Source organism: Hemitrygon akajei, chromosome 11 (assembly GCF_048418815.1).
Source record: "Hemitrygon akajei chromosome 11, sHemAka1.3, whole genome shotgun sequence".
Taxonomy (NCBI): Eukaryota; Metazoa; Chordata; class Chondrichthyes; order Myliobatiformes; family Dasyatidae; genus Hemitrygon; species Hemitrygon akajei.
In genome coordinates, this window is record NC_133134.1 from 27330688 (window position 1) to 27357717 (window position 27030).

Below are 27030 nucleotides of genomic sequence, written 5' to 3' on the forward strand. Positions count from 1 at the left end.
ATTCCCAAGAGTCAGTGGGGATGCTGCATTTTTTACAGGAGGTTTGAGTGTTCCCCTGACTCATTTCCTCTCCCTGTCAGGAATGGCATGTCTGCCTCAGGACTGTGCGCTGTTGGGGATGTGAATGGTGTGTCCAGCCCAATGGGCCTTACATGAAACACCTGCAAAGCAATAATCTCCTACCAGCTTGCTCCCATCACACAACACTGCATTTGGGCAATAAATGTTCTTAGTGAGACCCAGGAAAGCTTGTGGGCCACATCTTGATGAAGGCAAACAAACCACCAGCTTCAGTGTATAAGCACAGCCCTTGGTTAATTGAGGAAAAGAATATTTGAAGATCAAAACCTCAGACTTAGCACACAATTCACAGAACAATGGCCAACAGTCCCTCTGCCCTCCACTATGATTCTGAGTCCTGGAATACCTACATTAGAAAGAACCATTGATACTATCTCCTCAGATCCTCCATATTGACTGCAAGGATTGGCATTAAGGTCTTCTCTGAGACCAATGTCCCCAGTATATAATTAATTACAACTCTTACAGCTAGCAAAGGCCAACATTGAGAGCTGGGGGCTAGACCTCCCTCTGTGCAGCACCCAGGTCTTATTGAGTCTCAGAACATTCCACTGTGCTCCAGAGTTAAAAGGGTATGCACTTAGCCAATGTAAGTGCTGGAATGGCAGAAATATGGGTGGACCACGTGGATAAAAATCTACCCCATTGCCCACAGATCCCATTACCTTCTTAGCGGAGAGTTCTTAATTTAAAAAAAAACAAGGTACTCAGCGACATTAGCCACTCCATTCTCATGAATAGATTGCATTAGATACACCACCCTTGTTGGGGCAAAGCTAAAGGATCAGATTCAAAGTGTTCCCAGACCCTCAGTTCAAAGAGTTTGTGCTGCAGCAATTCTGGTGATAGGTAGGTGGTCAGAAAAGCATAAGATCAGGAACACAGTTACAACGGATACCTCACCATCGATACCCTTTCAAACCGCCGGTGAAGGGAAAGCTGTTGTTTTGATCCATAATAATTACACAACCACATTCAGATTTCAAAATGACAAAGTTTAAACATTACACTATGCAGCATTGAATTAAAAATGGAAATTAGAGCAATAAATCAGTGCTTTTTGATATTTAGTTACTATGTATCTTTTTCCCTGGTTCCCGACTGGTTTTGCATTAAATATAATTTCACTACCAGTTGGTATTTGCGACGAAGTGAACAATGGAACATGCCTAATTCCATTACAGGAAAGTGTTGTTTGAAGTACATAAGATTACAAGAATTCCTTCCTTCCCACCCATTTCAGCTCAGGGGACACAAAAAAATTCTATTTGAATCTGATAGGACTTGGTAACAGAAAACTGGAATCGGTCCAGATCAGATTTGACAAGAAGATTGTACAATTTCAAAAGCTCATTATCTCTGCCCAGAAAAACAACCATGTAGAAGAGGATTTGTTAATTTAGAGTATTTGCTGTTTATCATTCTGCATTTCATGGGAGCTTGCAACCTTTCCATCGCCATTAAGTATGCACAGAAGTTCTGCATTCTCAACAATCACTGAATGCTTTATGAGCACTGCCACAGTTTGTACTTTTTGTCCTTCATAATGCATACTTTCTACCTTCAGCTCTCTGCTGGATCTCTTGGAGTTTGCCTTATTTGGTACTCCTTGGAGTAATTCCCTCCTTAAAACTAACAATACTGTAAAGACGAAGCATCATGATGGGCACAGAGAGATGTTATTGAGAGGCTACTATTTATAATTACTAACCAGACTGACAGCTGAAAATACATTTCCTGAAGGGGCCGGGTATATCGCCAGAAAGCCAAGAGCACGGTTTCTGCTGTTGCAATACATTGAATGAATCATAAATACTGAAAACGACTTATAAACAGTGTATGTATATATATGTTAGTGTCTACTAGTAAGTAGTTACTTGCCTCTTTGAGCCATAGTGCTGAGTCATTCAATTGGACATAATAATGAAGATGGGACTTAAAAAGCTGAGAACTGATGTTTAAAAAACAGGGTAGATTTGGGTTATTATTTTGGGGTTCTAACTTGTCCTTCAAGACTTGAGCAATAATTTTTGGAAAGTAGCAGGAATTTAAAAGTTAGTTTACTGGTTTTCCTCTCTGCTATCTGTACATCGACAATATTTCATCATTTTAATTTCACATCAGTGCTATGTATCCTTAACAAGCCTGCTTGAGCTTTTCAGCAATAGATGTTTGGCAACTACCAATCTACAGAGTGGAGGCAGGTCACTCCCCAGTTGATCCAGACATACAAACTTTGCAAAATTCCTGCCAGTCCCCCTCCTTCACCGCTACCACGTTCTCAACTCAAGATATTGGGAGGGAGGAGACACTTAAGGACTGAAAATGCTTTAAGCACTTAGAAAACAACAAAAGCAGAAATAGATAAATGTGAAGCATTTTACTCACGTGCACAAAATCGACTGGTCTTCGCGATCTGTTAAAAATGTGAAAGGAATTATTATTACGAAATATTCATGGTGGGTAAATGTTCAATTTAATTTGTTTCAATTATATTCCAATAAAAAGCAGTTGTTATTTTGCCAGTGAACAAGGGCTGTAAGATCACTCATTGATTCATACAATTTCATACATGTTGAAAGCTTGTCTTTTAAATTCAAGGATCTAACCACGTGAGCTCCTTATAAACGAATCACATATTATTAAAACCACACCTCACGTGTGCCTCAATTTTCACCAAGTCTATTACTTTCATACAAACTGAATGTTGTTAACCAGATAACTTTGCCCATATCTGCTAATAGATGCAGTCTTACTAACGTTGCTCAGATCCCAAAATTTAAAAAAAGAAAACCCTCCTTTAACACTTCTCCCTGTTGTCCCAGGATGGGATTGGCTTCATTTTGTTTTGTGGAAGAAAACCTAGTGGCTACAAGGCAAGGGATATCCAAAAGCAACAATTACCTTCAAACATATTATTGTTTTTTTTTGTGTGAGGAATAGGTAGAAAAATTGAGTTGAGTTCAGAATCAAAGTAGCCATGATCTTATTGAATGATGGAGCAAACTTGAGGAGTCACAAGAATCGTGGACATGAAACAGCAACACTGTTTCTCTTTCCACTACTGAGTAGGTCTGCCTGACCTACTGAGTGTTCCCAACAATTCCCGGTTAAATTTCATATTTTTCTTGAATATTCTGACAGCACTTGCCATACCCATGAATTCTAACATCATTAGGGAGTCATTGTTACTTGGTCTACAGCCTGGAACTCCCCTACTGAATAGAACTGTGCAGATGCCATCACCAAGAAGGTTGTTTCTAAATACCTCAAAGGCCCTACCCACATCCCAGAGATGACCAATGTGAGAAAAAGACCATAAGGCCATAGATCAAAAGACATAGGAGTAGAAATAGGTCTTTTGGCCCATTGAGTCTGCTCTGCCATCCATTAGGGCTGATTTATTATCCATCTCAACCCTATTCTCCCTGCCTTCTCCCCATAACCTTTGATGTGCTGTCTAATCAAGAACTTATCAACCTCCACTTTAAATATACTCAATAACTTGGTCTTCACAGCCATCTGTGGCAATGAGTTCCACAGATTCACTACCCCTGGCTAAAGAAAATCCTTCTCACTTCTGTTCTAAATGGACACCCTCTATTTTGAGACTATGCCCACTGGTCCTAGACTCACCAACTATAGGAAACATCCTCTCCACATCCACTCTATTTAGGCCTTTCAATATTCAATAGGCTTCAATGAGATACCTCACTCATTCTTCTAAACTCCAGCAGTACAGTCCCAAAGAAATCAAATGCCCCTCATATATTAACTCCTTCATTCTTGGAATCATTCCCATGAATTTCCTCTGGACCCTCTGCAATGCCAATGCATCTTTTCATAGATAAGGGGTCCAGACGTGCTCACAATACTCTAAGTGTGATCTGACAAATGCTTTACAAAGCCTCAGCATTACATTCCTTACTCTTATATTCTAGTCCTCTCAAAATGAATGCTAACATTGTATTTACCTTCCTTACCACTGACTCAACCTACAAGTTAACCTTTAGGGAATCCTACACAAGGACCCCCAAGTTCCTTTGCACCTCTGATTTTTGATTTTTCTCCCTGTTTAGAAAATAGTCTACACCTTTATTCCTTCTAACTGAAGTGCATGACCATACACTTCCCTACTCTATATACCATTTGCCACTTCTTTGCCCATTCTCCCAATCTGTCTAAGTCCTTCCGCAGATTTCCTGTTTGCTCAACACTACCTGCTCCTCTACCTATCTTTGTATTTCCACAAACTTGGCCACAAATCAATCAATCGTATCATCCAAATCAGTGACACATAGCGTGAAAAACCTTTTCAATTTTGCCCCCATGTTACACTTCAACTCATCTCACTGTCTGCAATGTTGCCCTATCATCTGGCCGTCCTTCCTCACTGGCTCACTACACAATGCATTGATACGTATACCAACTGCCCCATCCAGTTTCCATCCTCCTGCCAAATTAGTTTAAATCCTCCCCATCACACTCCTGTTTTGGGTCAAGTGGATCAATTCATCGGTATTTATTTCTAGTTCTCTGGCTGCTGTCTCCATCATCATTTGTCTTTGTCTCCCTCTTGCTTTCTTCCCTTCAATCTTTCCCATAATTACCGTGCATTCTAACTCCTCTTTCCTAATCACATGTCCAATGAAGTTACGTTGCCTTTTCATGATCTCATACATTATTTCTCTTTTTGTGCTTGCTCTGTTCGTGACATCCTTGTTAGATATTCGTTTTGTCCATGATATTCTTTGTATCCTCCTCAAAAACCACATCTTGGCTGCTTCAATCCGTTTCCTCATGTTACTAGATATAATCCTGCCCAACAGCTCTAAAAAACCTACCCACAAGGATATTGGTCCTTCTCTGGTCCTTTTTGTACAAATTATATCTTCCCTATAAGAGATTCCAATATTCCATATATCTGAAACGCTGTCCCCTGCATCTGCTTCTCAGCCACACATTCATCTGCCAAATCATCCTATTCTTGCCCTCACTGGGGCCCTGATACAGGCAGCAATCCAGGGATTACTACCCTGGAAGTCCTGCTTTTCAGTTTTCTACCTAACTCCCTACATTCTTTCTTCTGGATCTTCTCCCCTTTCCTAACTATGTCATTGGTACCAATATGTACCATTGGTTCAGGTGTAACTGGGAGCTGCAAACTCTTCCCCTTTAGAATGCTGTGGATCCAATCCGAGACATCCCTGACTCTGGCACCTTGGAGGGAACATACCATCAGGGTGTTCCTTTCACATCCACAGAATCTCCTGTCTGTTCCTCTAACTATGGAATCCTTTATTATTACTACACTCCTCTTCTTTCACCCCCCTCCACAGGCCAAGACCACAGACCAAGACTCAGATCCAGAGATCCAATAGCTGCGGCTTTCCCCCCCCCCCCCCCCACCCCCGGTAGGTTGCCACCTCCACCCCCCGCCAACAGAACTCAAAGCTTACTGTTTAGGAGAACAGCCATAGGGGTCTTCTGCGCTAGCTGCCTATTCCCATTCCCTTTCCCTCTCCTGACAGCTACCCAGGTACCTACCTCCTGCAATATTGTGGTGACTATCTCCCTGTATCTCCTATCTATGACCTCCTCATTCTCCCGTAAGATTCGAAGATCGTTGAGCTGTGGTTCCAGTTCTGTAGCACAGTCTCTAACAAGCTGCAACTCAATGCACTTTGTGCAGATGTAGTTATCAGGGAGACTGGGGGTCTCCCAGAGATCCTACACCTCTCACAAAGGGCTACTGACTCTGGACTCGTTCTCAGTGCACAAGCACTAATATGTACTAACATGTACTGATAGACAAAGAAAGAGGAGAAAAATTCTTACTAGAAACTTACTGAGAACCTCTGCCTGTGCTTGACCAAACCTGTTGACACCAAAGGCTGTTGAGCCAAAGCCTGACGCTAATCATCCTCAGCAGTGTGTCTGAGTATGTGCATCACGGGCAAGGCTTTGATTTCATTTTGTGGGGTAACCAGTAGAGTTAAACTATTGTATTTATAGCCTAACAACTGATTCACTGTCTTTTTTTAAAGTCCTAACTCTATGCAAACATTCCATTATTATTGAAAGCTTTTGTTTCTATTCATTTTTCAGCTGTTGAGTGCAAAAGAAAAGTTCATTGCTTTATCTTGCCGATGATGTCACACTTCAGAACATTCTCAGTTCCTCATTTTCAGGGGATTTACTTTTCCATGCTTTTTTCATGATCGATCAGGGTCAGGTTTTCAGTAAGAATCGTTCACACATTTGCTTTATCTCTTCCGGATTAAAGAAAGTTCCATCATATAAGCACTCTCAGCATAATTCCTGGAGTCTATCCTACTGAAGGACTGGTGGTTACAGAATGAGAAATGTTTCTTCATCCTGTTACGAGAAACAGACCATCCTTGGTGGATCACTAACCTCTCTTGCATAACCCAATACTCTAAAAATGATGAATGGATTCTTTTTCAGTGAATGATTAGGGCCAGGGCAATGGTAAGTTCAGATTTAACTGCTGGATAGGAAGTTACTTGCAGGTTTGTGGGGAGAAAGTTGGGGAGAGAGATAAGTTCAATCACCTTTACACTAAGTCTGAGTAGATTCAGAGGGCTGAAGACCTCCTTCTGTGCCGTACCCTTACTGCAATTCAGTTATGGCTTATTCTGATAATTGGGAGTGGTGGAAGTACTTTTGTGGCCTTTCACAGATCACTAACAGCAAACGCAGCTTGTATTTGATTCTTCACACTTGTATCTTGTGCACTTAGTTAATGTTGATGAAGATTGCTCTAGGGCCTGTCCACTTCATTTTCACTTCTGTTTATTTCTAAGTTGAAACCACAACTACTGTGCAGGCATGAATGAACCTTGTGCATATTGCTGCACATGTATATGTGAAATATCTCATCATTGCCAGACAATGAAAAATAATAAAGATTAAAAATTGATAGTGCACTGTAACTGTCCACTTCAGAAAGGGTATAAATGGGCATCATTAGACTGAACGTTGGTTGAGCATTGCGTTCAATCTTACTTTTCACAGATTGCAAACATCAGCGAGCTTGGGTCATGTGAGGGCTGTGGGACCTGAAGTACAACCTGAAGTACTGGGACAAGCTGCTGGTTCCTTTTCTCCAGATGTTGCACACTCTCATTGTCAGGCCTCTACAAACTGGTAATTTTGGTGCTTTTCCACAAACAACAGAACCCAATATTATTTGCTGTAGGTGACACACTTGCGTCACTGAACAAAACAACGTCTAGTCCTGTGCATACATTTTAATACACAAAGCCTGCACATCCTTTCAACATCTCTTACATTGCCGTCCTAGCTATGCTTTAATATATTGGCTTAGCAGTCACCAAATTAGCAGAAATCTCAAGTAGATGGGTGACCATATAGATCATCCATTAGTGATCACATTAAGTGACAGAATTGTCCTCTATTGGACTAGTACAGGAGTTAAAATGAGAATCACAATTCATATTAACTTCATATATAGAGCAGCTACTATCTCTTTGCTCTTTGAGCATTTTGCTTGAGGGTAGAGTTTAGTCAGATGGCTCAGATACAAACAGGGAGGGTAATTTTTATCCATCTAGCCTAGCATAAACCGGCTACTTGAATGATGAATAACAAGCCACAAAGCTTATCCTTGCTCACCTGTCAAGGTGCCACCTGACATGGGAAAGCCTCTTTAATAAAGGCAAACTGAGGTCTAATGATGTCATCAGGACCAGAATGGAAGAAGTCCATCACTGACTGATCAGTGGGGCAACAGGGAGGAAATAAAGGCCCAAAAGCTTAGTGACAGATGGAATGCTTCTAAGTCCAGCAGGTGTTTCCCATGGCCTCCGCAAAGTGGCACCTGCCAATCCACCAAATCTTGACAAAACTCCTTCCTATTGACCTGTCTGTGATCTAGGGTGCTGCCTCTGGGCTGGGGACCCATCTCCAGTTTATAGCTGACCATCACCTGCTGCAAATAGGGAACCCAGGAGGCAAAGCGACCCGGTATTGTACTGATGCTGTTGTGGGGACAAGGAGGCAGACTGGTGTTTGTGAATACCCCTCTTGCAGCTAAAATCCCTCCACTGCTGTGATTCATTCAGGTAGAGTTCACATTGGAAATGTTAGGAATTGATTTGAATCACTGCTTTCATTGTCTCCATTTCTGACACAAAACCACAAAATTGATCTGAAATCTTCAAAGGGATAGTTGGTACATTCAAAGAGATGATGATAAATTGGTGAATTTCCACAATTTGTAAGGAAAGGATTAAAGAAGCAGCTCTGAAAATCAGGATGTTCTGTTATTATTTAAGCACCAGGAATAAAGTAAATATATTAGTAAATATACTTGCAATGATTTTTATTCTCTTCTTTATTAAAGTTTAATAAATGCATTTGCAATTAAACCCAAAGCTGAAGTATTATTAGTATTCTTTCAGCCACACAGAAAAGTAACATGTTTGGAAGCATGAGCCATGAAGTGAAGACATCTAAAGAAAACTGCCTAGAAATGCAGACGGCAATTTCAATGCTAAACTGAGTGCAATGGTCCCCGAGTAACACTGCATCAAGCCGGACAGTTCAGGAGTTGCTTTCTATTGCAAGTGGTGCTTGTACAGTTGATAGCTTTCACATTAAATGTGCAAATGTGCACATAATAAAATCATTTTGCATGCAATATTCCTTTCATGCAAGGTACCATAAGTACGTTGAACTCTGAGGCAATCACAAAAGGCAAAAGCTGAGAAGTTCTGTTTTGTTGATGAGTAACAGCAGTTTATACATACATTAGAGGTAATGATGCTGATTTATATTTTCATCCGTGGAACAACATTGTGTGAAAGTAGCTGAATACAGTTTGTATTCATGTTAAGGAATGATAAATCATTTATAATATCCTGATTAATGATCTATGCTAGTATCCCAGCTTCAATTCTCCAAGATTCTGCCATTCATATTCTAACCCACAAAAATCAACTTTACCATCACAGCAGTCTGGTCCAACAATTCCTTGATTTTATTTTCCCCCCTTTGCTTTCAAGCTCCTTCATGTCCTTGTATCCCCTCATCCCCAGCAAGACTGTACCCCTCCAAATCTGGCTTCCTTTAATGTGTCCACAACTGAGAGCTGTTGGGAACAGGGACTTCAGAATTCATTCTGGTAACCCCCATTAAAAATGGCCCCTTAGTGACCAATCCTCTTAACTGATGTGGGTCAGTGTTGGTCACTTCTCTGAAGCACCTTGGAGATTTAGTGATGTCATAGACACTAAGCAAATAAAAGTAGCTATTATTATTATTATACACTTAGGTTTTCTGCTGTTCTGAACTCCATAACTTTCTCCACTTAAACTGTATTGCTTGCCAACCCTCTCTTAATTCCTAATACTGTGCTGTATGCCCTAAAGCCCTTCAATTACTTATGAAAACAAAATAAAAAAGTAGCAGTATAAATATGGATACTTAAAAACTCAGCCAAGATAACCGTTTTGTAAGCTTCATGAACAACATTCTTTGAGTTTTATAATTGTTGTAATGTTTAAGTAACACTGAACGGTTATGCTTTTGGACTTTAAATGGCTTGGTTTGCTTGAAGATAGCTTTAAAAGGTCAAAAGCTGATGGCACTGTATTGCTGAACAAAATATTATTATAGCCAGGCTAAGGGAGTGAGAGACATATCGATTCACATTTCTGAGAACTCAATTCATTTTTCTGTTTTATAGAAGTTAAAAGCACAGAGATTGGTTCTCACTGGTACTATCTTGATAAGACACTTTATTTATCAGAACCTGTCAGCTTTTAGTACGCAAATTATAATTTGCTCCCACATAAGACCATGAGACATTGGAGTGGAATTAAACTATTCAGTCCATTGAGTCTGCTCCGCCATTCCATAAGCTATTTATTATCCCTCTCAAGCCCGTTCTCCTTCCCATAACCTTTGATGTCTTTTTTAATCAAGAACCTATCAACCTCTGCCTTAATATACCCAGTGACTTGGCCTGCACAGCTGTTCGTGGTAATGAATTCCACAGATTCACCACCCTCTGGCTGAAGAAATTGCTTCTCATCTCTCTTCTAAACGGACATCGTATTCTGATACTGTGCCCTCTGGTCCTAAACTTACCCACTATAGGAAACATATCTCTATCTAGTACGTACAAATAAAAAAAAATCACTGTATATATCTTTTTTTCCTGTTGTATTTTGTGAAAGTTTTTTTTCAGTTTAAGTTCTTTTTTTGTTTTTTTAATTTAAAATTAATGCACTTTGTTTGTTCTTTATGTGTGATTTATCTGTAGATTTTATCCGTACCTTCATAAGTTATTGTGTGTTATGTGTTACTGTGCTTTACACCCTGGTTCAGAAAAACGTCTCGTTTCTATACACATTATGTGGTTATTTATGTTATATACATGTATTTAGTAAATGACAATGAAGTTGACTTGACTTAGTCTGAAGTGCAATGGAAAGTAAAAGTTTTTACAAACATTTTGTTTTCCTTTGTTGTTTCTGGCAGACCTGTAAACTCTCAATTGAACAAATCATCACAATAAACTGGGTTAAGAGATCCAGATCTCTGATGGGCAGGATAATGCAGCAAGATGGGTCAGTTCTGGTCATAATTTTCCTCTCAAGGAACAAGATGTCTCGATATGTTGCTCTTACTGATGATGCCACTAAAGATGTGCAGAATGAATTTAATTCATGTTTGAGGTACCATAAGCATGTTGAACTCTGAGGCAATCACGAAGGGCTAAAGTTAAGAGGTTCTGTTTTGTTGATGAAGAACAACAGTTTAAAAATACATTGGAGGTAATGATGCTGATTTGTATTTTCATCTGTGGCACAACGTTCAGCATATTGGGTAATTGCTGCGAAGCCACTAATAAGCTGATTAATAACATTCAGGATGTTGGCAGGCCAATCCACCATGCCTTATTCTTACACGTCCAATGCTACTTTGGGACGTGCTAGAGAAAGAAACAATTCATCTGAAGTTTCACCTTAGCACGGAAATGCAAAGCCGAGACAACTCATCTGGAGGGTGGCAGCCCATTGCATTCCCCACATCGGCACTGGCTTTTAAAGGGTCACTAACATCACCACAAGGGTGTATTAAGCCTTTCCTGTTTTGGAGAAATGGAGAGAACCAGGCTTAGTGAACTATTTCATTGAATTCAAATGTCAAAATAACAGCATAATGGATGCTGTGTGCATTTCTGCAAGGAAACAGTTTCAAACAATAATAACAACGCCTTGCTTCAGTGGAGGTTCAGTGGTATGAGGAGGCAAAACACTTAAGGAGAGGAGATTAAGACATGGGAAGGAGCTAGGGTGAAGAGAAGAATCAAAGAAATGGTCATTGGCACGGCCATTTGTCCCTATTTCTCCACCAGTTCCAAGTCCAAGGAGACACAGGCCCTGAGAGAGGGGCATGATTTCACTGAATCACACCCGGGACCTGAGCCCAAGCACCTGATTTTCCAGGACTGGTGTCCTGGACACCCCTTCCTCTGCTCCACCCACCGGCTGGGTAGAGGCAAATCAAGAGCAGGAGATGCCAAGCTGAGAAGCAGTGGGCAATGGCATCTGTGCCTGGTCTACCCACGCATCGATGTGTATGTGCGTTAATATCCATGAAGTGCTCTAGTTGTCTGAAATCCTTTGCCACTGGATCAAAGCTTTGCTCTTTCAAGCTCATCTGGTAGCTGGACCTAGAGGACTGCCAAGTAAAAGGCTTTCCACACAGTTTCCTCAATCACAAACAAACTCGGGCCCAGAGGAGTGTGCAGGAGCATAACTTGACAGTTTTTGGAGGCCCACTCATTATATACATGAGGACGCTTAGGCACTCCAACTGGGGTATTATACATTGCAGAAGCTCCATAAAGAATCACTGGGCACCTGTAGAATCCACAAAAGTAAACTCCAAATTTCTGTGTTTGTGCAAACAGAGGATGCTAGAAGTTTGTTGGAGGTCAGGTGCATGGATGCACTTAGTATCTCAACGATAGCTGCCACAATTAGCCCTGCCCCATTCATGTAAACATGGTCACCAACTTTTCTCTAAAAGTAAATGCTCTGAGTTTTTTTATTTCAGTACAAATATTTTAATTTAATTAACAGTTGGTCTGGAATTATGTACATCTCATCTTTTTAAAAAATTTATAATAATTTAACTAAAATGCTTTGCAGTGGTTTCCACCCTGCCACTGCTCACGGCCTCCTCTGCGACTGAGGCAGAGAAGCCTCAAAGGACAATGCAACGACAGATTTGGCTGTAGTGCTTAATCATTATTGGGGGCATCTGCCCAATGCCGACAAACACCTGCACACATGGTACCTAGGAATTGTTAAGATTAGGTAATGAAACTTCAGAGCTGAATATGATTTCATACCAAAGGAATTCTAAAGGTTATTTCTGAATATTTATGCAATCAATTTCACCCCCTCTCTAATATTCGTAAGCTAAATGAAAGACTACACAAGATCCAAATCAGCGTTAACCGTAATGTTCCTCAGAGGAAATCTGCAATATCTTCTAATAAATCTGTCTAATAAACACTTCTGTCTAATATGTTTCAAGGTTTTGAAGACCACTGATTAATTATCTGAAGCAAAGCTGTGAGGCGATGAAAATGGTCACGGAGTTACGCAGTTCAGAAACAGGTTCTCTGGCCCAACAAATCCTTCCCAACACCCATTTGCACTAATCCCATAAAAATATTTCATTCTCGCTACTTCTCACCAGCACCCAGCCCCAAACCCCAATATGAACACCAAGGTGAATTTACCAAGACCAATTCACTACTGGTCTTTGACACTGAGCGCTCTTGTGAATCGGTTGCTTACCTTTGCATCTCACCTGATCAATTTGAATTCCAAGATTTATAGAATAAAAGAAAATTGGAAGCTGTGTTTTGTGATTTGTTTGGTTTATGCAAATTTTAGAGACAATATAATCTAGTCTCAGCAAAATGCTCATTAATGCAGGGTTTCTAAACACAACTGAGAAATGGAATATGATAATAACTTGAAAGGAAGGGCATAACTGAAGCAAAGTTAAATTTGCCACACTATTTCCAATCAGCACATTTTTACAATTATTGCTGAAATGTTTTGCAAGACCTGAAGAAATTGGATTCAAATTACACAAAATAATAAAAGAAAGCACACAGGAAACTGTTTATAACTGCCTAATAGGTATTAGGTCCTTTCTCATTTTCACTGCAGATTTATCGCTCTTCGGGAAGCAGTGTTTGGGTACCTTACTCTCAACCACCATGCCCAGCATGCATTAGGAAACATGTGGCTGGGATCTGCCAGGAATTTTGTCTGTCAAATTATTTTCCCATCCGTTGCGGCTGGAAGGTGTTTGAGGAACCCAGGTCAATGTTCTGACTGAATTCCAATAAAACTATAGCTAAGACTCAGACAACTGGAAAAGAATACTGCAAGTGCGATTTACTTTGTAATGCTGCCCTCAACAAAGCAAAAGTGCAGGTCTGTAACACAGGCAGGTGCCCATGACTTCAGCCAATGGTACCGAAGAAGTCCATGGTTGCACCTACTAATTGCAGAGGTATAGGTCTTTGTGCTCTAACAATCACTCAACATAACAGTCAAAAGCAACCTCCTGATCTTGTTGGTATTTATGAAAATGTTAATGACTTCCGAAATATATAAGGCAATGTCAAAGTAATTCACCCAGCTATCAGCAGTTTGCAGCATTTCCTTTCTAAACACTATTGAAATGCAAGAAGCAGGCAGTGAATATGTTTATTTTGTTGATCAAGGCCAACATGATCTAAAATTGTTTTCAACCACAGTCTATAACTGGAACAATTTATATTACCATAAGCCATCCATGTTGGGAAAATAAGTTTCATTAAAAAAAATCTGTAAACTTGTCAGGCCTTTGGAACTTACCCTATGTACTCCCCTGGGATCTGAAATAAATGCTTAAACATTCCTCTGGCTTTCTGTTTATGTCCTGAGTAGTTCTCACTGCTAATTTACTGTGACTTGGAATCAATTTATTCCTTAAATGGAAATGAAGTAAGCACAAAGAATATTTATTCAGCTATAGCTGACAGATATTCCCATACATTGGAAATCCCATATATATCCCATACATACAAAGTGACATTGGAAGATAAAAGTGAAAGTTGTGAAATGGGTAACTCGGTAAGCGACTACCTTGTATTACGTAGAATGAGCACATGTAGTTTCCATCATAGCATGGTTTGCAGTCATGTGAAAATATAAATTTACCCATGGGATGAATGGAAAGCAGAGTGGGGGTTAAACAAACTGAAGCACCATTATACACAAGTCTAACTACACCTAATGGCTGGTTACTAAGTTCTGGTAAATTAACTTATTATTGTCACATGTACCAAGTTACAGGGAAAAATATAACTTGCATACCATTCATTCAGATCATTTCATTATAATAGTGCATTGAGGTAGTATAAGGTGAAACAATAATAGAGTGCAGGATAAATTGCAACAGCTACAGAAAGCACAGTGCAGCCAGAAAGCATGGTACAGGGTTATAAAGAGGTGGATTGTGAGGTGAAGAGTCTATTTTATCATATTAGGAACTATCCAATAATCTATTCATAGAAACTACCCGGTGGCAGGCCTTTGTTTCTTCTGTCCAGTGGAAGTGGTGGGAGAAGATAGAATGTCCAGCGTGGATGGGGCCTTGGATTATGCTGGCTGCTTTACCTAGGTAATGAGAAGAGTTTGTGGAGCAGAGGCTGGGGGTCCATGACATGCTAAGCTGTACCTAACTTCCTCTACAGTTTCTTGTGATCACGGGCAGAGCAGTTAACATATCCATATACGATCTGTAAGCTAATACTTGCTTCCTCACAGTTGGGGAGTAGTGCACTATGTGAGGGAGAAATCTCCAGAGCAAGAAAAGAAAATTAAGTAGCTGTGGCCTGATTGTGAGTAACTCATACATCCAGTGATACAGTACAAAACCTAATGCCACAGCAACATTTTCTGGCACGAACAAAATAAATCCTCTGAGTAAACAGGAAAGAAAATCAATTACACCCATTACAATTTTCAAATGTATATTTATGTTTTGTGAGGCTCCCTGCACACGTGATTCTATTCTGGCATGCAAATTACATATCGAGTGCATTTCTGAGTTCACAGAGTGCACTATCCTGGTAAAACATAGTGTTTTTTTTTATAAAATGCAGTGACACAACAATAGAATTTGTTTTAGAACAGATATTTCCTTGTATCTGTATGCGAACTAGCTTGACACAACTTGATGTAGTTAATTGGTTAACAGAGCAGGAAAACTCAGAGACAGTGATCACTAGACTAGATAATAATGTTCAATGAGAGACGAAAAGTCTGCTAGGATTTTAGAAAATGCTTGGTTTTTTTTTTAAAGAGATGAACGTCTTAAACTTTTGTTTTTATGGGTTATGATATCAGTGGAAACTTCTAAAAGCAATCATTCCCAGGCATCTCCTACTCCATATCTTACGGGTGAAAATTACAATTTAAATCACTCAGAGTTATGATATACTGTTGTACAATACGCGTTGAATGGGACAAGTTGTTGCGTTATCTTAAGGTGAAATATCTGATCAAATTCTGGGGTAGAAATGGATCTGCGTAGTGCCATGTTTACGTACTGTATGTGATTGCATTTTTAAGAAGAAACAACGCTGGTGTGACTGGGAACTTACAGTGAGGATCAGGATTTTCCTTCATTGTCCTCCATTACACAGATATGCAGATGTACAAGGATATGTGACCAGTGTCCAATAGCAGGCAATGCACGTCTGGACATCGGCTCTGTGACCCGTGTTCACTCACCTGCGGCTGACAAACTGCATGGCCAACATAAGCACAAGCAGATCTCCAACAGGATTTCTTTTATACATTGGTTAAGACGGGTCTTCAGAAGCAAGTCCCAGCTGGTGAAGTTTAATCCTAGGAACTGCTTTCTGCTTATTTCATGAAACCACATAACATGGCCAATTCTGAAAAACTTTGTAATAGATGAGGTGTAGTCAGATATTACTAAGTAAACTTTTACTGTCACTAAATGATTCTTGGCACCACTCAATTGACCACTTTTTGTTTCGCTTCAAAGCTATGAATGTAATTATTAATCAGGTTACAACAGTCAGTTCTGAAGGATTATTTGGTTCAAGTATAATTCAGCTAAGAGATACACACTCAAGGCATATTAATTCATCCTCTTTCCCCCTCTCACTCCTACCCCATGACTTGCTCCCCCGCCCCCCCCCACCAGCAGTGAAACCTTCCTCGGACCTGGGGTTATGTTTAAGGTTTTAACTTTGACTGCCTTTTAGGGAGAGGACTTTATTAGGTACAGGGGTGGAACCCTGTGTGGTGTTCTGTGCTGTAGGCCATCCACTTCAAGTTCAACGTGTTGTGATTTCAGAGATGCTCTTCTGCACACCACTGTTGTAGCATGTGGATTATGAATTAAGGCTGATATATACTTGTGCGTCGCATCGACGCTGTAGGTACTGCGTACCCTACGCCGTAGGGTGACGTGCACCTCTTCAGAAAAGTTACTCACGCGTCGCGGCGACGCAGAACGCAACAACTGTGATTGGTCCACTTGGTAGCATCGCATTTCTTCCTACGTGTTTCCAGTTGCTTCTTCTCTGCCATGTCTGTAGGCTGTGTGTACACCGATGCGAAATAGATGAACCAAAACGTCAAATCTACCCATCGACATGTGAAAGTGTTTGAAATGCATTTCCTTGTCCATGTCGCTCATGAAGAAACTCAACACACTGGCATAGAAACCTCACTGCCAACTAGTGTTTTCACACACACCAACGCATCCTCGCTATGGCGTAGAACTACGCAGAAGTGAAAATCAGGGATATGGCATAGGCTGCGATGTAGCCCGTACGCACAAGTATAAATCAGCCTTTACTGTCGTCTTCCTGTCAGCTTGAACTGGCCTGACTATTCTCCTCTGATTTCTCTCATTAACCAGGTGTTTTCACCCACAGAACTGCAGGCGTACAGATGTACCTAATAAAGTGGCCACTTAGTGTACATTATGTTACAGAGATAAGCATGTGCACATTTATCCTTTGCATTCTTAATGGGGTCTGCGCCCCGTGAGGTTCCTTATCCTCATCACGTTCCTTCTCCCTGCTGACTCCAAGCAGGCTGGAAGCTTGACGAATCATACGGCAGAACTTCTAGGCATTTGCATAGTAAAAGACTATCTGTTAGAGTTGAGTGCACCAGTTCATTTTATATATATCTATACATACACACTCAGTGGCCACTTTATGGGTTCACCGATACACCTACTCACAAAAGAAAATATCTAATCAACCAATCATGTGACAGTAACTCAATGTGTAAAAAGCATGTAGGCATGGTCAAAAGGTTCTGTTGAGGCAGCAGGGTCTAGGCTTATGTATAAATTTCTTATGGGTCCCTGTCCCTGTTGGGGTTGAAGGAAATGAGGGAGTGGACATTCTAGCCAAAAAATCACTTAAAATTAAGACTGTAATGTAGTGGTTCCTTTGCATAAAGGTGAGAGCCACAATTAAAAAGCCTATTTGATCACTGTGGCAACAAAGTTATTATAAGGAAAAGAAAGGATGGTATTTATATAAAATTCAGTTGGTGGTGGGCACTCAGTTGGGAGATGAATATAAAAGGAGGGAAGAAATCATACTCACACGTTTATGTATTGTACATACTAGGATGAATAATTCCTTGTTCAGGAACAATATGCTTGATATGGGCATTTGCAAGGAGAGCATTTGTCAAGAAATGGTGCAATATAAATTGCTTGAATGCAGTTCCTATGAAGTGCAAAGGAACAATCTAATTGCTAAATTGAAATATTTGGGACAGACACAGTTTAACACAGAAAGTTTGTTAGGATATCACTATCATCATAACGTATACAAGTGTGTATTTGACTTTCTGAAAAGCATTATCATTTTTGATACTATTTGAGCGTTTTTTTGTGTGTGTGTGGGGGGGGGGGAATTTAGTGGGTGTACTTCCTGTTTCTTGGCTCCACACTCCAACTTAGTAAGTGGCAGTAATGCACCTTATGTTGGTCTGCCAACCGCCATTAACCTTTACAAGAAGAAGAAGAAGAAGAAGCAGGGGTTCACTTGTTGTTCAGGCCAAACAACAGAATGGAGAAGGAACGTGATCTAAGTGGCTTTGACTGTGGAATGAGTGTTGGTGCCAGATGGGGAGGTTTGAGTATCTCAGAAACTGCTGATCTCCTGGAATTTTCACAAACAACAGGCTCTAGAGATTTGAGAATAGCGGGAAAAACAAAAAAAAAATCCAGAGTGTCAGTTCTGTGGGCAAAAAGAGAGGTCAAAGAAAAATGGCCAGGCTGGTTCAAACTGACAAGAAAGTAACAGTAACTCAAATAACCAGGCATTATAACATTAGTGTGCAGCAGAGCATCTCTGAATCCAAAACACATCAAACCTGAAGTGGATGGGCAACAGCAGCAGAAGACTGCAAACATACACTCAGTGGCCACTTTATTAGGTATAGGAGGGACCTAATAACATGGCCACTGTGTGTACTGTATATAGAGTTGAAAGAATGATTTCAAAGCACCTTTGAGAGAGGTTTCAGTTTACCTTGATGACAAAATAACAGCAAGCAAGTGCTGGGAGCAGGAATGGGGATGGAAGGAAGATGGAGTCCTATACTTAGGGCAGGATGGAGTAGTGTATTTGTTCATTCCTGTATATCAATGAGGACTCTAATATATGCTCATGCCTTAATTCACTTCTGATTTCAAATTCATGACTCCTTCCACTGGAGCTGAAAAAACTGGTTAAGAGAATTCATAAATTTTTAATTGTGTATAACAAGAATTGATTAAAGAATTCATCTGAGCATACAATTGTTTCAATATACAATCAGAATTTATTTCAAAAGTCCTTTTCAGTACTGTTCAGTGATGGATACTTCATTTTTCAAATAGAAAATAATCATGCTCCATCGGTAACTGGTTGTCTACGACTTCATATTTATTGATTTGCTCTCTCATTTTTACCATCCATGGCCATTTCACTTTGTCAGTAATTCTGCCTTCCTACTGACCAGTTGTGTCTGTTGCATTACTAACATAATCTAAGAGTTCAATCACAAGGAAACAACCAGTCAGCAGCTTTACCATATAAGGAAAAAACAGAATCGAAAGCCAAGCAGACTGCAACCTTCTTTCACTGCAGCTATTTTTTTTCCTCCTCAAGCTAAATTCCCCTAACTGTACTAGGTCATTCTCTAGCCCAATTAAAAAAAAAAGAATTTACTTAAATCTTCCAAATTACAAAATTATGAACACTTCTTGTCAAAGTACAAATAGACACCAAGCAAGTTTGAGAAAGGTGCAAAGTTAAACTTTTTGCTCAAGTTATGCGTTAACTTTCCCTCTAATATTACATTCATATTGTACTCCCTATTTATTTTAGTGGTTAAGTAATTTCCCTGTATATATAGCTTTAATCATTGCTATTTCTAATACTTACAGGACCAAAAAGTGTGAGAAAAAAACTGCAAATCCAGAGATGAGCAAGGATGTCTGCTTATTTTCAAAATGTATGACGCAGACACACATTGCATTTTTCCACTAAAATATTATTTCACTCCAAAAGATATGCTTTGGCAGGTCAGACTGCCTACTTATCACACATTATACCTGGATGTTCTGTCTTTCTTGTGAGCAGAGATCTTGACAATTAATCACCCAGATAGTTTATTATGAAACTTGTCTCATGGAGTGGGTTAAGTGAGCTTGTTACTGCTTTTCTTCATTTTAGTTACAGCAGACACAATATAGCTGTTAATTCCCCTAATAAAAGGAATGCAGTGATGGTGGGGGTTAGTAGGGGCGATTTCTGGGAAATAGCTTTGGACTATATGGTCTAAACTGGCAGAAAAAGTTATTTTGAAAAGATAACCAAAAGATTGCTTAAAATCATTTAAGATAGATTCAATTTACAAACATAATGTTAAAGTTAATTCATTTGGCACCCAGCCATGTTTGACCTTCAAGTCTCCATTCAAGTCAAAGCAAACTATCCTTAGAGTCCATCAGGGATGATTTAGAAATTACACATCCAGTTGTTCATTTTCCCCCCAATAATTTTCCTTTCTCTTGTCTCTTTCATGATTTAGTAAACTTGTGTGGTTACAAACTTTCTTTTTGAAATTAGTTTTGATATGAGGCTAGTGTCCGAGGGATTATGTATGCTAATCACATCTTTTGTATATAATTAATGGAAAATAGAGCTTCATCTGACAATTAATATTTCAATCAGAAAATAGAATTCCTCCTTTAAAAACTCTGTACTATATTTTCCTTTCCCTTGAAAGATCTTGCAGTAACAAGAATAGAGGCATTATATGTGGAGATTGTCAGTTACATCATATTCCATCTTTTCTCTTAACTCTGAATCAGTTTTGCTTTCACAGCTTAAGTTAGAACCTCAGCGCAACCAAGGACAGGCTGAGAGAATTTTAATTAACATGTAGCTAACCCGTCGGCTGAGAAAAGCAGAAAGGAGACTGAGATAAAAGGTAGGTGTGCTGAGGTGGTTTCCAGGAAGGTTGTTGAGGGACAGCCTGCTGGATTTAGATGAAGCCTAAACTTAAAAGAGGTTTTATGAAGTAATCCAACTTGTCAAGGCTCCACAAGAAAAGTTTTTCTTTTGGAAAACTCACTTTCAGTAGTCTCCTCTGGTGATCTTGCTTGACTATTTTAAGTGACCCACCCACTCAAGCTGCATTAATGTCATCTGACTCCCTTCTCCCACCAGGTACAGGTAGGAAGTTTCTCTGCTAAAATTCCAGCTGGCTACTTCCTACTCACTTGCACATTTGACTCACCGCTTTTCAGATTACTGCCTAATAAGTAGGGCCAAATTCACTCCATTTTCCTCAGCAACATGTTGGCTTCAGTTGAAAGGAATGGCCTTCAATAAAAAGTTTTTACTTATAACTGAAGCCAAAACATTACTGCATGTGCTGGGTGGAGTAGTAATCATAATGTTCCTGACCTATATTCTACTCTTTAGGTAATGGGATGTGTTCATCGTCAATAAGAACAATGGCTGTGAGAAACCTTTAATCCTGCCTGATCAAATACCAAGAACAAAGACTTTTAATATTAATTTAATCTGCTAACACTGATATCCCTGGTGCTTCTATTCTATTTCTTCTACTCTTAGCACATATTCTCAAAAGACCTTTTAGGAGTACTATTATTACAGGATGGGATATTAATTCAAGACCACACCCTTGTTCCCACATCAGTGTTTTGAAGGTGAGCAAGTGTGTTATCTTAACACTCCGGCTAACATTTATCCCCTTCTTCACGTTAAAAGGAGTAGATTATCTGGAACCTTTCAAGTTATAGTTTGTGGGAGTTTGCTGGGCACAAACTGTCTTCTGTGTTTTCTACTTTACAACTGTGGCTACCCTTCCAAAATACTTAATAGGATGTTAGGGTGCTTCAAGATGAGTTGGGGTAAAGTAATTTTCTCTTTCTTCCTCTGCTACTACTCAGCCACTGACCAGCAAAGTTTATCATGTCAAAAAATTAAGGCTCTAATTGTTTATCTGCAGCAACCGGCCTGGAGCCATTCAGACAATGTCTGGTACTTGGGATGTTGGTCTAATTAATCAAATAATTGCACCTTTCCTACTGTTAAATTTGTGCCTTAATCTGGGAGGAAGATCCATTGCTTCTAGCCTATTTTGGCATTCACAGGCAGCACTGGAGATTATTTTAGCTGAAGTCATTTTTGCCTTTTAAAAAAAAACAGGAAGTCATGCTGGATTCACAATGGTGTGTAAATGACAAGAGCATTTTTATTTTATTTTATTCTGGTTATCAGTTGCCCAGCACATTGTTTGAAAAAGATGTGCTTGTAATTTAAAAAACAAAAAAAATCTACAAGAATTGACATGGTAATTGAAAACCTTCCTACCTAATGGTAGAAATTGTCAGAGGAAATTAATAGATGGTTGTAACAATGCAGTTAAAGTTTTAATTCATAGCAGAAGAACGGCTGGAAAATGGCAGATGTTGGCATCAAGGCTTAGAACATGTTCCAAACTTGGCAGCACAATTCTGACAATTGCCTTTTTATGGACTTCATTTACTACTCAGAGAATTGGACCAAGTGCTTGTAAAGTAAACAGAATAGATCACACTCGTTATATTGCTGTTCGCCTGTGCTACATAATTACTCTCACATGGCCCAAAATATGCATTTTCACCAAGCTCTGCAGATTAATTAACTTACCATTAGGGTTGCCAAATCTGATTGGATATATTCCTGAAGCTTCATCACATGACCTCTAACCTCCAACAGCCCCACCTCCCCCTATACTCCCATCATTGGTTCACCATCCACACAGTCCACTGCTTTCCACACCAATTGGAAAGAAAGCAAATTTTTCATAGCACAATTGCATGAATCTTGGCTGACAATCAAGACCTTTGTGTCTATTATTCTTATAACTAATAAACAGCAGAGTGCTGAGAAAATTGAAAGCACTGTGGAAATATTCTCAAGGGTTTTACTTAGAAGTTTTCTGGAGACTAATATTCAATTTTTGCTGACCCGAGGTCTAAACTGGAGAGATTTCTTGAACAACTAATCAGATATGCACTATATTAAACTTGAGTAAAATGCTTAATATCAGTTATGTCAATTATTGACAAACTAAAACATTGTGCTGAAAAGTGATTAATACATTAATTTTTTATTTGTACTTTTCAAAGGATGTGATATATTTTGCTTGGGCCTCATTCCTGGTGTTTTTCAGGTTTTTTTGTGCCCATTGAAATATACAAATGTAACATTGAGATATACAAATGCTGTTCAGGGGGCCCATACCTTAGTCACACAGTGCAGAACAGGCCCTTCAGCCCATCTTGTCCACGCCCACCAGATATTCTGCCCAGTCTAATTACCTACATCCAGCACATATCCCTGCGCACCACTCCAATCTATGTACCTATCCAAACTTCTGTTACAAGTTCCAAGTGAACCCACATTTACCATTTCTGCTGTCAGCTCATTTCACACACACACTGCCTTCTGGTTGAAGAAGTTTCTCATAGCAGCGGATGCTGTACATTGACCTGAAGAGGGTTAAGCTTGCCTTGAAGTATGTGCAGGGCATATTTCAACATTTGTGGACCTCCTACCTCCATGAGCAGCTTCCGCAAATGGCACCAAATTAATTTCATGTTGCCTGTCTTACCCGTGGGGCCAGTTGAATGTATTAGTGAAAGTAGCTACAGACACTGTCTTGGAAAAACTGCGTCATCAAATACCCCTCCCACCCCCGACAATTTCTCTTCTCCTGCTTCCATTGGATGGAAGAAACAAAAGCCTGAGAGCATGCTCTACCAACTTCAAGGACATCTTCAGCCCTGCTGTTAAAAGTCTCTTAAATTAATCTCTTTTAAGTTAAACAATGAACACTTGACCTCACAGTCCACCACATGGCCTTTTCTCCTCACATTCTACCTGCAGTGCACTTTCTCTGTAACTGTGACATTGTATCTGCATTCCGTAATTGCTTTTTCCTTGAACTATAAGTGTGTTGAAATGTGTATTTTTCCCACTGTATCTCAGTACATGTGGCAATGATAAACCAAAAGCCAAATGATTGCTTCGGACAACATTAGAACCACCTGAAAAATGTCTTGGCTTAATATTACGTGAGAAATCTTACAAGCACCTTGGTCTCGTAACCTAGATCTTTGATTTTATCCTCATTCCACTGGTTCCAAGTCAGGTGCAATAAGAGCCAATTTCTATTCTAATACTGAAGTTGGCGAAGGGAACTTTTTTTTATTTCTACGGCCTATATCAGGATTAGAACTCACACTTCAGATCAGGAATTGTCAGATAGAGACTGAAGTTTCCTGTGCTAGTTCAGCACAATATCACGGGCTGTTTCCTATGCTGTATTGTTCGATGTTCTTTACTGCTCCCATATTAAACCTTAAGCTCATTCACTGACAGCTGCACTATGTCATGTGCCAACTATCCTTGCGCCATTTCTATTGTCAACTGGCTACCTGATTGGATCCAGGAATGGATTGATATTCCCTATATATTTCAATCTGGACACTCATCAGAGAGATCGAAAGGCCTTCTATCCACCAAACGATATTGAATTTAAACACACATCGCCATGGTGAAGAAACAAGGATCTCAAATCGCCTATCACCTTTCCAGCTCTTAGCTTCATCCCACCCCCTCCGGTCTTCTCCTATCATTTCACATTTCCCCCTCCCCCCACTACTTTCAAATCTCTTACTATCTTTCCTTTCAGTTAGTCCTGACGAGGGGTCTCGGCCCGAAACGTCGACAGTGCTTCTCCTTATAGATGCTGCCTGGCCTGCTGTGTCCTATCAGCATTTTGTGTGTGTTGTTCCTTAAAAGCACTTCTTTTTTTCCTTTCTTTCTGAACGTTTCATCTTCTTTCATTATTCTTTTTTGCAGCTTACGCATCCTTTTACACCAAAAGTGTGATGTTTGTTTTTAAAGGCTTTTATTTATCTCTTCTGATTCAGAGTGTTCATTCTTTAGTAACATTTAAAACGTCTTTCCTCTCTTGCCCTTGCATCTACAGAACATTCCTTGTTTTTCTTTTTGTCCTTTTCATCCACCCATTTTTGCTGTTTCCACTTCATGTCAAAGAGTTTTCAACAATAACTATCCATCTGATCGATAAATTGCTGAATGTAGCCCATGGGAATATTGTCCAGTTGTTCTGCTTTTCAAAAGATGCCCAGCTTTTATCTTCTATTTTAACTCATATGAAGTATTTATAGCCTGAAGAGCCAAAGCTTCCTCAGACTTTGGCTGTGACATTTTCTCCTCATTTATTTTCTACAATCTGAGATGCAAAGGAACTTGGGAGTCCTCATGCAGGTTTCCATAAAAGTTAGCTTGCAGATCAAGTCGGTGGTGAGGAAGGCAAATACAATGTTAGCATTCATTTTGAGAGGACTAGAATACAAAAGCAAGGATGTAATGCTGAGGCTTTATAAGGCATTGGTCAGACTGCTCTTGGAGTATTGTGAGCAGTTTTGGGCCTCTTATCTGAGAAAAGATGTGCTGACATTGCAGGGGTCCAGAAGAAGTACAGGAAAATGATCCCAGGAATGAAAGGAGGAGCGTTTAATGACTCTGGGCCTGTACTCACTGGAGTTCAGAAGAATGAAGGGGGATCTCATTGGAACATATTGAATATCGAAAGGCCTAGATAGAGTGGATGTAGAGAGGTATTCCCAAGAGTGGGAGAGTATAAGACCAGTAGATACAGACTTAGAATTGAGAGATTTTCCTTTAGAACAGAGATGAGGAAAAATTTCTTTAACCAAAGGGTGGTGAATCTGTAGAATTCACTGCCACAGACAGGTGTGCATGTTGAGTCATTGGGTATATTTAAGGTGGAGGTTGATAGGTTCTTGATTTATCAGGGTGTGAAAGGTTACAGGAAGAAAGCAGGAGAATGGGTTTGAGAGGGAAAATGAATCAGCCATGATGGAATGGCAGAGCAGACTAGATGGGCTGAATGGCCTAGTTCTGTTCCTCTGTCTTATGGTCTTATAGCACAATGGTACAGAAAATCAAAGATATCTGTTTAATAATACCATTGCTGTCACTCAATTCTACTTTGATTAAGATGAGATCATCTGCAATCATTTCATTCATTATCCAAAAGATGATCATTTAAATAAACTTGCTAATTACATTTGCGCTCAGGTTTCAGGAATGAAAGCACAATGTATTATTGAAACAACAACACACACAAAATGCTGGTAGAACACATTTTTACCAGCATTTTGTGCGTGTTGTTGTTTGAATTTCCAGCATCTGCAGATTTCCTCGTGTTTGCTAAGTATTATTGATACCAGTTCAACCTTTCACTTCCGTTGTATTAAGAAATATTACAACTGAAGAAATGGCTTTTTCAACCAATGGTCAAAATTTGGAAGCTTTCACTGTAACTGCAAATCATAGGCAGTCCCAAAACTTATAAATAAGTAACATTTTCAGTAAACTGCAATCTGATGAAAAACAGATCTGACCCCTTTAGGTGTTAGTCATCTTAGCCCTGTTATAATTTGTGTATGCAATGAGTTCATCAACACATGCAAATAGACTTCTCTACCTCACCACAGAAATTGGAACAATAATGACCAGACTATGTCCCAAGCTTTCTAATGACAAAGAGATAGTAGCAGTGTTCTGTAGACAGCTGCTGATTGGAAGTGCATAGGTTACACTAGAATAAATTAATCAGTTTGAAAACTGTCTTAATTTCTTACAAGTAATCTTTCCCAACTTTCTTATTTGTCCAGAATTGAGTGTCAGCACTGAATGCATTTCCTGTTTATCACATCAAATAGGAGTAAAATGCACAATCCTCTCTCTTTTACTTCACAGTGAGTGACATACATTGTATTCAACTTCTGAACTCTATATTATTGCATTCCTTTATAAAATTCCTGCATCACATCTCTATTTCTTCAGATAAACCGTTAATTATCTTTCTTAACTCTCTTAAGTATGGCTGATATCCATTCCTCTTATTCATTCCTGAAGAAATTTGGAATTTAAGAGCATGTTAAGCTTACTATGTGCATGGAAGTAACTTAGATGAACTTTAATGGGCTTCCCAACCTGGGATCCATGAACCTCTCAGTGAATGGTAGGGGTCCATGGCATAAAGATTGGGAACCCTTGCTGTAACATAATCCTGGATTTCGGAGAATACTAATAATATTAGGTTGTTACTCCTGTAATTTATGGCATTTCTCTATGCATACAATCAGCTATCATTCCAGACTGGATATCAGAGAATATTTACATTA

The 27030-nt window shown here is 39.6% G+C and overlaps 1 protein-coding gene across 3 annotated transcripts in view; it reads right to left on the reverse strand.

Moving 5' to 3' along the window:
- Positions 1-27030, reverse strand: part of myh11b (myosin, heavy chain 11b, smooth muscle) — a 136521-nt gene that overhangs the window by 87323 nt on the left and 22168 nt on the right. For all 3 annotated transcript variants that reach the window (XM_073060521.1, XM_073060520.1, XM_073060522.1), the window contains exon 4: positions 2470-2497. In XM_073060521.1, the coding sequence (XP_072916622.1) occupies positions 2470-2497 (28 nt within the window). The remainder of the gene's footprint in view (positions 1-2469; positions 2498-27030) is intronic.